Here is a 12,256-nt window from a genome sequence, read left to right on the forward strand (position 1 = left end):
AAGCACCAGGCCCTGACGGATTCCCTGCTGAGTTCTACAAACACTTTTGGTCCATTTTATCACCACTCTTCATCCGTATGCTTAATGAATCAAAACAAAAATCAAAACACCAGATAGTATGAACACAGCCACAATTTCACTCCTCCTTAAACCAAATAAAGACCCAACATCACCGTCAAGTTATCGTCCGATTTCCCTAATCAATGTAGACATTAAAATCATCGCCAAAGCACTAGCACATAGAATAGAACAAGTCACACCATCTATAATCCATCCAGATCAAACCAGTTTCATCAAAGGTAGACTTTCATCCAACAACACACGTAGATTTTTTAACTTCATGCATTATTCATCAACTCAAAAAAACAAAACCATCATAGTTACTCTCGATGCAGAAAAAGCTTTTGATAGGGTCAACTGGAAATTCCTGTTTTCCACATTAGAGAGGTTTGGTTTTGGGGAGTCATTCATTAATTGGATCAAAATTCTGTATACATCACCTTCAGCCACTGTCATCACCAATGGACTAACATCACATATCTTCACACTGCAACGGGGGACTAGACAAGGATGCCCGCTCTCCCCTTCATTATTCACCATTTTCATTGAGCCATTTCTCATACTTGTACAATTCAAATGCAAACACTCCTTCTCTCCTGTAGCTTACAGTTTAGCTTAATGTTTCCCCCAGGCTGTCAGAGCTGTTTGGACTCAACTTTACTCCATTACTTAAAACAATAAATGATGACCTTCATCGCTGGATGAATTTACCACTATCCATTATGGGCAGAATATCAGTAATTAAAATGACTATACTCCCTAATCTAAACTATTTATTTACATTGACTCCAGTACTACCCACCATCACCTGGTTTAAATCACTAGATTCAATCGTCACTAAATTCTACTGGAAAAATAAGACCCCAAGAATTAAACTGACTACACTACAGAAACCAAAAACACAAGGAGAACTGGAAGCACCACATTTCTACCACTACTTTTTGGCCAATCAGCTCCAAAATATATACAAATGGATTCATCCTAACCCATCAGAAAGCACATGGCTAGATGTTGAACAGTCAATTTGTAAGGACATTAACATTTCAGAATTACCTTTCTATAATCAGACAATCAAAAAGCATCACTGTTTTTAAACGCTGACAATAGCCGCAGCTCTGACAGCCTGGTGGAAATTTTATCAAATCACAAACACCCCTCTTGCACCATCTAAATACACCCCGATCTGGAATAACCCAGATTTCATAGTTAACAAGAAGCCACTCAACTTGCGCACATGGGTAGATAAGGGCATCACACAACTTCAACACATCCTCCTTAATAATAACTTGCCACCATTTTCCCACTTGGTCCAAAATACGGCATTGGGAGTAATTGTTTTTTGGAATACTTATAAATCAAATCATCTATTCAATCAAAAATCGATACTCAGACAATCAATCTAGACCTTTCCCCTCCAATCTCAGAGCTAATTAATATAACCTCCCCAAAAAAAAACTACTCTCCAAAATATATAAAATAATATCCAAATCAGACAATACATTAAGCCTACCCAATGCTAAATGGGAATCAGATTTATCTATTGCTCCCAATGCCGCTTTCTGGACACAAATCTGCAAAAATATCTACTCCATGACAAAAAACGCCAACTTACAACTTATACAGTATAAAGTACTTCATAGTTCTCAACTTACTGGACGGAAATTATTTAAAATGGGTTTTACAGACACCTATCTACACGCTATTTGGGATTGCACCTCGGTTAAAAAATTCTGGGCAAACGTTACCGACTCACTATCCAACCTCATGGGATGTCACATCCCGCTGTCTCCCTCCCTCTGTATATTAGGTGACATATCCATAATCAATTTAAACAGTACAAACAGTCAATTACTCCTAGTGGCTCTAACTACCGCCAAGAAAACTATCCTCATGAACTGGAAATCAAGGAACACCATACACATTGCAACTTGGAAAAATTTAGTAATAGAGTACATCTCCATGGAAAACTTGTCTACCTCCACTCAAAATAATACATCAGAATTACATCCTTCTTGGTCATCTCTCTTTAACTTCCTAAAGTCCTGAATCCACTGACCTTCTTTGTCTGAAGTCATCCTCAATGATATACCATAAATATTCACACATGATTGGTGGGAGGGGGGTCAGGACCCTGGTTAGCTGTGGCATACTAGTCCTGCCATGTGTCGTTCTGAAGCCTTGGGCTTTCACCCCAGCTTGTACCTTCGCATGGGATTTCTTGTCTCCATACATATCTGCAAGGAGGAATGGCAGAGGATCCCCAAATCCATGTGTGAAAAACTTGTTGCATCTTTCCCAAAAAGACTCATGGCTGTATTAGATCAAAAGGGTGCTTCTACTAAATACTGAGCAAAGGGTCTGAATACTGGACCATGTGATATTTCAGTTTTTCTTTTTTAATAAATCCGCAAAAATGTCAATAATTCTGTGTTTTTCTGTCAATATGGGGTGCTGTGTGTACATTAATGAGGGAAAAAAATTACCTTAAATGATTTTAGCAAATGGCTGCAATATAACAAAGAGTGAAAAATTTAAGGGGGTCTGAATAATTTCCGTACCCACTGTATATATATATATATAAATAATAAGTAGTTATATATATATATATATATATATATATATATATATATATATATATATATATATATATATATATATATATATATATAATCAATGAATTAAAACTACCCACCGATAAATTTGAGCATGGTCTGAGTGGCTGTATAAGCAACAAGCAAGTACAAATTTGTAGATTATATAACAGCAACTTGAAAAACATTCAAAACAAAAAAGAAAAGAGAAGGTGATGTAAATTACTAATGTTGTGTAATTGGCCTATTATAATTTGCATGTGAACTGAGTTTGTCACAAGCACATGAGAGCTGGTCACCTTGATGTCTGTCAAGGTTTGGTACTATTTTGGAAGTTGAGATTAGCAGTATAGCTTCTGGAATAGTGTTTGCCATTTATTTTGGGTAATTGAACATGTAAATCTCAAGATTACTTTGTTCAAACCCATTAATAAATGAAAATGTATTACTGCAGTCTGTGATAACACCTCAACAGAATGCAAAAAAGGGGAAGTTAACAAATGACACGTTGAGCAGTAATAGCTTTGACTGGAATGTGGATTGCTTCTCATACTTGTACAACAACACTCCTTCTCTCCTGTAGCTTACAGTTTAACAACATATCAAAACCAAAAGTCACACAACAGTCATGCACCTGCCTCAAAGTATCATTGTCATAGCAGAAAAAGAGCCCTTGCCAAACAACTGTCACGAAACTTAAAGCAAACAATTCTTTAATTTTAGTTTTGAGCCCTCAGGCATAGAATCTTCGGTAACGCTTTAGATTACAGCCCGGAAATTACAGCGTAACTTTCAATAAATTATAGTGTAACTATACAGTAAGTATGTATAAATATTTTATAATTGAGGGGTACGTATGACATACAACTAAGGGGTAAGTATTACATTTGCATTTTTTTTATTTATTTATTTTTTATTTATTAATTACTAGGGATGGGCGATATTATCGTTTGCGATAAATACCGTTGAAAATTCTCCTCATGATAAAAATTTGTCTCCTCGCGATAATTACGATAAGTCTAGTTGTTGACTTATTTCGTGCGCGACCGATTCACTGTTCATGTGTGGAGTTAAAACAAGCATGACGAAAGACGTGAGGCTGAGGAGCAGCTTGTTGTTAAGCGAAGAGTTCCCTTCACAATTTGGAACTGGTTTGGTTATAGAAAATCAGATGTGGAGCAAACTACGGTAATCACTATAAACAAATGTTCAATGAATGAGCCGTATGTCATTCACGCCATCATCACCCGGGTTTTGATAGCGCGCGAGTGCAGGTGAGACCTGAACATCTCACGTTGCTACTGTTTAAACTAAACTCATTTAAACCTTGCCAGTTGCCACTTTAAACATTCAACTGTAAGACGCAAAAGAGAACTTGCGCGCGCTGTGAGGAGATTTATGTGTACTCATCCGAAGCGCGTACACGGAGAGCTGCGTCAGATATATTTTGTAAACTATCTGAAGACATAGTTAGGATTGTTACTTTTTGATACAGTTAGGGCTGTTACGGTCGGCATGACAATCGCGCGACATATATATATATATATATATATATATATATATATATATGAGGTCGCGTTAACTGTTGTTGTTTTTTAGCAATGACGGAAAAAATATGAAGGCCGTCCGTCAGATTACTGAGGCTGATGTAGCTTGTAAATGTAATTCCCACCCCTGCCCAGTAGGTGGTGAGCGCGCTCCAGTGTGGCAGCAGAGCGCGAGTTCAGTCTCCAGAATAAAATTATGCGTTTGATTACAAGCACACAGTTTAGGTATATTTATGATAATAAAGTTATGATACTTATACTTAAATAATTCAGTTTCTAATCCAGTTCATTTTGTTTTAAATGGTTTGTTTTCTTATTTTTCTTGCTGAAAAATGACGGAAAAAATATGAAGGCCGTCCGTATATATATATATAATTATCGTCATTGGTATCGTTATCGCAATAAATACCTGAAATTATCGTGATAATTTTTTTAGGCCATATCGCCCATCCCTATTAATTACTTACCCTGTAACTACATGAAACAAGAGTGTAACAAGCTCCACTTTAATTTACGGCCCGTAATGTCATATTTACCCTGTAACTACATACAAATAAGAGGATAACAAGCTCCACTTTAATTTACGGCCCACACTGTCATACTTACCCTGTAACTACATGAAACAAAATCATATTTCCCCATGTATTAAAAAAGATTGCAATAGTTCTTTCTATTTGCCTTGAAACAACTTAATCAGTGCACTTTCTCGCTAAATTGCTCCCAAACATAAGATTGTTGTCTATCATAACAGTATAAGTACCCCTTAGTTATAAAATATTTACAGTATAAATAATTTGTTATTTTCCTGGTTGTTACCCCTTTATTCCCAATACTTTAAATATTGTTCCCCTATACTTACACATACTTACTGTATAGGTACACTATAATTATTGAAAGTTACGCTGTAAATTCTCTGTAATTACGCAGTACTTTCCGAGCTGTAATCTAAAGTGTTACCGAATCTTCAAGTCTGATAGCCACTCTCCCTCCGCTACATAATTGGTGGGGGGTGACGTGCGAAAGGGGCATTTGCAAGGTTGTAATCCACTAGGTGACGCTAGTGTCACAGAAGCTATATACTTGACCTTTAAGTAAAAAAAAAAAAGTTTCAGAAAGGCAGTAAATTAAACAAGAAAACAATGAAAAAAATAAGCAAAAGCACAATGGAATATCTGCTGCCTTTGACATCACCGCTCAAGAAAGTAATTAGTAGGGCTCTAGTCTAGAGCTCTCACATAAACAATTCACATACATAATTTAATTTGATGTGACCCTAACAGTATATTATGCCTATTCTCTAGTCATTGAGTGTATGATTTGGTAACTTCTTAATGTGGTTCATTATGGGATTGAATGACTGAACTATATAATTTAAATTGTTGTTTCAGACACCACTATGAAATGTGTCAAACCTGAAATAGGGAACAACTAAAAAGGGGCAATTTTTAAACACAATTTCAGTTTGACAACCAGGTTTAAATTAGGCGTGCTGTTCTGGTTCATGTATCTTTCACAGTCTGCCCATCTGAATGTTTGTACTTACTTACTACACAGTCAGTTAGTAGTAACGTGAGAACAGGAAGAAAAAAAAAAAAAAACATGTTTTCTAGGTTGGGTACTTCTCTAATCACAAAATAGTTTCAAGAGCCATCGATTTTTTTCTTGAAACACAATATGATCATGGCATGCAAAGTTATTAAAAAGTAGAAAAAAAATGTAGCTGACAACTCATTAGGCCATTTTTCACGTTCAGCAACATTCCTTCAGCCCCATGCAAACATAATCCATTCATCTCTTTCTGTGAGGATTATGTGCTTTTTTTTAACCTGCCCAAAATATTCATTACTATGGCTATAGACCACTGACAAATGCAGGCATCTTTGTACAACAATACAGGTATAGAGAACACAAAATTCATTAATTCAAGGTTATAATGTCTCTGCAGAAATACATAAAAAACTGAAAACTGCATTTAGACTACTATATGAGCTAAAGGAGTGGCAATAGGCTATGAACTTATCCAACACAAAGTTAACATACTTACAATGAAACCTTTGTCAGAAAAGCTACAGATCTGGCAACTAATAGATAAGATAATCAGTTTCCTCAATGAGACCACTAATAGTTTCAAAATCCAGTGTAAGACACATGATACTTGTTACTTAAATTTTCCTTAATGTTTAAAAATGTATTTTGTTTTAAAAACATCTTGGTGTACAAAAAGTTTACAAACCTTTTTGACCGAATGCTCTTTTTGACTGTAATATCAGACAATCACACTTTCCAAGAAGATGATAGCCACACCTCTGCTGTGTAATTACTGTGATTTTTTTGCAGAGGTTAGCCCTTCCCCTTTGTATGATTTGTTAGCTGTCGCTTCCTGACACACAAGAGAGGCTGTTTTATACCTCACTCACACAGATCTCCTCTCCTGGCAGTTGTTTATTGCAGGTTATAATCTTAAATAAATTAACATGACATTTAACAGATCAAATCAGATGATTCTGAAAATAATCTCCATCCTTTCTGTGACTACAGCCATGTCCATCCTCTTGATGAACTATTCAGAACAAAGGACAAATTGTCCTCGCAAGAAAAAGCTGGTCTTGAATCACTTCCTAAAGCAGGATGTTGGAGAACTACAGGCTTGTTCTGCTATTATTCAAGGAGATGTGGACGGAGTGGACAAGGACATTTTCAGGAAACTTCTGACCTCGAAAAAAAGAACATCCTTGCTATCCGAGTCATTCTATCTCAACGCAACCAAGGATTGTCCATCCTACATCCGAGACAGAGGGTTTCTGACGGTTTCTCTCAGTAAAGAGGAGAAAGATTTCCCTATTGCTTACTCCATGGTGATCCATGAGAAGATTGAGATGTTTGAAAGGCTCTTAAGAGCCATTTACACTCCTGACAATCTGTACTGTGTTCATGTGGACCAGAGGTCTCCTGAGATCTTTAAAGAAGCAGTTAGGGCCATTGCGTCCTGCCTGACAAATGTGTTTATGGCCAGCAAACTGGAGAATGTGATCTACGCCTCCTGGTCTCGAGTTCAAGCGGACATCAACTGCATGCAGGATCTGCTCAAGTCACCTGTCCAGTGGAGGTATCTGCTCAACACCTGTGGCACTGATTTCCCCATCAAAACCAATGCAGAAATAGTTGAGTCTCTAAAACACCTGAACGGAAGGAACAGTTTGGAGTCCGAGGCCGTAGAGTCCAAAAAGTGGCGCTGGCAGTATCATCACAATGTTACGAACGTTGTGACTCGGACCGATGTTAAAAAGTCACCCCTGCCAATAAAGAGCCCTATGTTTGCAGGAAATGCTTACTTTGTGGTTTCAAGAGAGTTTGTGGATCACATCTTCAAAAGCAAAGAGGTTCAAGAATTCATGGAATGGGAGAAAGACACATACAGTCCAGATGAACACATGTGGGCTACGTTACAGCGGATGCCTTCAGTACCAGGATCCAACCCTTCAAACAGAAAGTACGAGCAATCGGACATGAACTCAATTGCTCGTCTAGTTAAATGGAGCTACCATGAAGGAGATCTAAAGAGTGGGGCTCCCTACCCACCATGCACTGGGACGCACAGACGGGCGGTGTGTGTCTATGGAGCTGGGGACTTGAAATGGATTGTGAGGCAACACCATCTTTTGGCAAACAAGTTTGATCCACAAGTAGATGATGTAGCTATCAAATGTATGGAGGCTTTTTTAAGGTACAAAGCTATTTATGGTCGATCATTACTAACAGTTGATAAATCTGACATTATTTTATGATGTTTTTAATGTTTTAAATTGTTTGTAAATATTAGATATATGGATTTTTTTATTTTTATGAAATGTGTTATATGTTTAATACTACACTTTAATAAATAAAATATAAATTATATATAAATTATAAAATATATATAATATATGTTTAATACTACACTTTAATAAATAAAATATAAATTAAAGTAATAGTTTGGGTTTTAAAAATCATTTGTACTTTTTTGTAGAGAAGCTTTCTTTGTGTTACACATAATACTTCATATAAAGATGTGACATTAATGAATTTAAATCAGAATTAAAATACTTACAGAGTACAAAAAAAAAAAAAGATCTCACAAGCAAAGGTAAGAGATTATATATAATTTAGATGTGTGTCCGTGACACAAGGTACATGACCAAATTCAAACATTTAAATTTATGATAAACCAACTACTACTTGCTTGATATTGTGAGGTAACGTATAACAAATATATTTAAAAATGCAAATTTATCTCAACATAGAAGATATGATTTAAAACAGAAAAAGGAGCAAACACAGGATGTGGTTAATATGTGACACATGCACAGAAGAATTTCCTTACACCTACATAATGTCTTACAAAGCAGCTGTATAGATGTATAGATATAGCATATGTGTGAAGTCACAGCAAAAAAGTGTTGGGACATACCTTTGGAGGAGAGACCCTTACAAAAAATAAGTTTTTTCAAGTGTACTATTAGTAGGGGGAGAGTGGGGTAAGATGAGCCATTTTTACTTATGTGGCCCTCAAGATAAGGGAAAAGGAGGTAGAAGTACAATGATAGTATTTCAAGTAATTTCAGGATGTTTCCTATCATTTTAAATGATCAGAATACATCTATGACAAAGGGTACAGAAAATATGGCTTCTTATAAAAAAAAAGTGTTCCTCTGGCTCAATTTACCCCAGGTTAGGGGTAAGTTGATCCGCGTCAGTGGGTGGGTGCAAACTGACCATCTAACTGAATCTGAAAGAAAACCCATGTGAAATTTTAAAGATAATAAACCTATTTTAAAAACTAATTTAATTATCAAATTTCCTTTTACAAATATTCTTTGTAAAATAAATATTTCTTTTTTTAAAGCTAAATTAAACAACATAAAACCAACCAAATGAAGTTGAAATTTCAGCATCTTTAATTGTTTGCATTTCTGAAACAATATGTTGAACATCAAAGTTGTAACCTTCCTATAAACAGACTAAACAGAGAGTTTGAGTAAAATTAAATAAAAACTAAATAAGAATGATTAAATGTCAGTGAAACTAATAAACATTTTAGGTTCTTGACATGGTAGTTTTTCTGCAATGTCGACCATGTTATGCCATTAGAGACTACAGGTGGAAAGATATATATGATTAAACATCCTCTGGTTCATATCAGAGAAGGATTTGGTGTACTTGTCTTGTACACTGTTCCTATCAAATAAACTCAAAAATAAAGAAAAACTAAACCAGTTGCATACTATCACATTGAAATGACACCAGTATGAGTTTTCTGAAAGCATTGTCTTTTAACCAATGATGATCCATTCCGTGAAACATCTGAACCATTATTATCTTTACAAATCATTCATTGAAACTTGTTCTGCAAGCTCTCATGTCAAAGGTAAAACCCTTTATGTATGAATTTAAATAAAGTTTAAGCAAGTGAAGTATCTCAGTGTGTGTGTGTTGCTGTTCATATTTTATGTTCTTATTTTACAAAATCAAAACAATTAAACCATTATCTAACAAGACACATAAAAAAGGATAGTTCACCCAAAAAACAGTACATTTTAAGTCATAATGTACTCATCCTTGTGTTGTTACAAAACCTTATGACTTGTAGCACAAATTTAACACCGCTCTTTTCTATTCTTTAACATTTTATAGTGACCACATCTGTTTAGATGGATAAAAGTTTTCATTTTTTAATGGACTATTCCTTTAAAATTGAATGTAATACATATTTATACCATTTTATATACAACAAATCTAGTAAACGTTGTGTAATATTTTGGTACATTTACATTACATTATAAAGGATGATTTGCTTAGAAACTGATTACAAGGAAGAAATTTTCAGCTGAAACTAACCAACCTGATGCCAAATCTAGTTTATTTCAAGTCAATGGCTACCGTCACTTTGAGAGTCAAAAAACATATACAGGCAAAACAAAATTAATACTCGTGGCTCCTGGCAGTCCATTGAGTTCTTATGAAATGAAACAATTGGTCTGTGCAAGAAACTGAACATTATTTATACCACATTATTACGCATAATACACAGTAGGTATATGATGGTGAGGAAAATCTCCCACTGATTTTTTGCTGCAGGGCCCATTTTGGTAGCCTGATTTTTGTGGTGCACTTGAAGGTGGATGTGGGTATGTCTGGCTTCTGCGATTGATTTTTTGCTGAGGGGCCCATTTTGGTAGCTTCATTCATGTGGTGCGCTTGAAGGTGTGCATGTAAATTACAGGTGTTACTCCGGATGCTGCCACCTTCATCAGGCAGTTTACATATTGCCTCAATGTTTGCAGGTTCAATATTACCACTGGGTTTAAATCCAAAATATTGCCAAATAGGCGCTTTAACATTTCACATTGAAACCAAATCGTCCACCGTCTTCTCAGTCAGCTCGCCTCACTCTTGTCACATGATAAATGAAATCTGGACAATCAATTAGAATTCTCTCTCTCACCGATGGCCCGACACCGATTCTACTTTGAAAAAAAATGGCCACATCAGAATAGAGCCAACGGTGCAGAACATGCTGAAAAAACTAAGGCTTGGTGTGTCCCTGGCTTAAGCTTGACCACACACTAGACGATTGTCAAATCTTAAAGGGTTAGTTCACCCCAAAATGAAAATTATGTAATTAATTACTCACCCTCATGTCCTTCCAAACTCGTAAGACTTTCGTTTCATCTTCAGAATGTAAATAAAAAAATTTTTGACTGAGAGATGTCTGTCCCTCCATTGACTGTCTTTGCAACTACCACTTGCTTCAAAAAGTTCATAAAGAGATTGGTAAACTAATCCATATGAATTGAGCTGTTTAGTCCAAATTTTCTAAAGAGACTTGATCGAGCGATCTCAGATTTCATCAAAAAGATTTTTATTTGCATTCCGAAGATGAACGAAAGTCTTACGAATTTGAAAGGGTGAGTAATTAATGACACAGTTTTCTTTTTTGGGTGAACCAACTCTTTAACTGATTTTAAAACTGTGGGAGACCATAGACATAAGGGCAGTTTCAACTGATTTTTAGCATTATAATCCTCCGAATGCACACACTAGAAGATTCATCCAGACAATAGCTGGGTTTCCATTCAAACGTGAAGTGAATCTTTTCAAATTTCGCGAATTAGGTGTGTTTCCATCAAGTTTTTCAAGCAGATGATGGTGGTACTGGTAACCTAGTAACCAACAGTGACTAAAACACAGTGACAGAGCGTTCGTGAAGCCCAAAAAAACAGCGATCGGGAGCAGAAAATTAATCTTCTGTCACGTTAGGCACAGAGACGAGAGGGTAAGATCCATATGCAGCTTTAATGGGGTAATCCAAACACGTAATCTAAAGACAGGCAAGGGTCAACTCCATAGAACAGTCCATACAAAAACAAAGAAAACAATAACAGAAGCCGGTGACAGTAAATGAAACCACAATAACAAAAGCAGAAACAAACCAGCAATGAACGGGATAATGAGTCCGGGAAGTGGGTTATGGGAATTGAAGTCCAAGTGAGGTGAACAATAGTCCGTGTTGGAGTGCCCTCTGGTGGCTAAATAGGGCACTCCAACTGGTGATCATGACTTCGTAATGACACCACACAGTTGAGGATTTTTTTGGACAAAGAGTGGGTTGCGAGAAGCCTTGAATCAGGCCACACCCCTCAGATTGTTGGGCGTTACATATTGAGTCCAAAATCAGACATAGAATCTTCAAGTTTGAGGCCAACCTAATCCACAGCCTCGGCAACCAGTCCTGGAGCACAACTTCCTGTCACATAATGATGTATGCACAGGAGCTCAAACTTTGAGAATCCATAAAAAGTCAGTCTTCCCAACTTTGCGGCATCCAGGATAAGCACAAGTACCATTTTGCTGAACAATACAATACACGTCTTCCCTCTCTGTTGTAAACAAACAGTGTCAGCTCATGTGTGAGTTTACTCCGGTGCATATGTCATCATGTGACAGGAAACTCACGCTCCAGACCGCTCAGGACCATTTGCCGAGGCTGTGGATTACAGGTAATAATGTTGTAAATAATGT

The 12,256-nt window shown here is 36.4% G+C and overlaps 1 protein-coding gene across 2 annotated transcripts; it reads left to right on the forward strand.

Moving 5' to 3' along the window:
- The first annotated feature begins 5,079 nt into the window (after window positions 1-5,079).
- Window positions 5,080-8,059, forward strand: LOC125247844 (beta-1,3-galactosyl-O-glycosyl-glycoprotein beta-1,6-N-acetylglucosaminyltransferase 3-like). Of its 2 annotated transcripts, XM_048159357.1 has the most exons (2): window positions 5,080-6,649; window positions 6,737-8,059. In XM_048159357.1, the coding sequence occupies exon 2, from the start codon at window positions 6,739-6,741 to the stop codon at window positions 7,981-7,983; it is 1,245 nt and encodes a 414-aa protein (XP_048015314.1). In that variant the 5' UTR covers window positions 5,080-6,649; window positions 6,737-6,738; the 3' UTR covers window positions 7,984-8,059. The 2 variants fall into 2 exon arrangements, with proteins under 2 accessions (XP_048015314.1, XP_048015313.1); XM_048159356.1 differs by having other exon boundaries at window positions 5,080-8,059.
- Window positions 8,060-12,256: the final 4,197 nt, after the last annotated feature.

This window comes from Megalobrama amblycephala, linkage group LG15 (genome assembly GCF_018812025.1).
Source record: "Megalobrama amblycephala isolate DHTTF-2021 linkage group LG15, ASM1881202v1, whole genome shotgun sequence".
NCBI classification, from domain to species: Eukaryota; Metazoa; Chordata; class Actinopteri; order Cypriniformes; family Xenocyprididae; genus Megalobrama; species Megalobrama amblycephala.

What these genes read in the sequence shown, in the direction of transcription:
- LOC125247844 (XM_048159356.1), top strand. Translation starts at nt 6,673, where the DNA reads ATGACATTTAACAGATCAAATCAGATGATTCTGAAAATAATCTCCATC.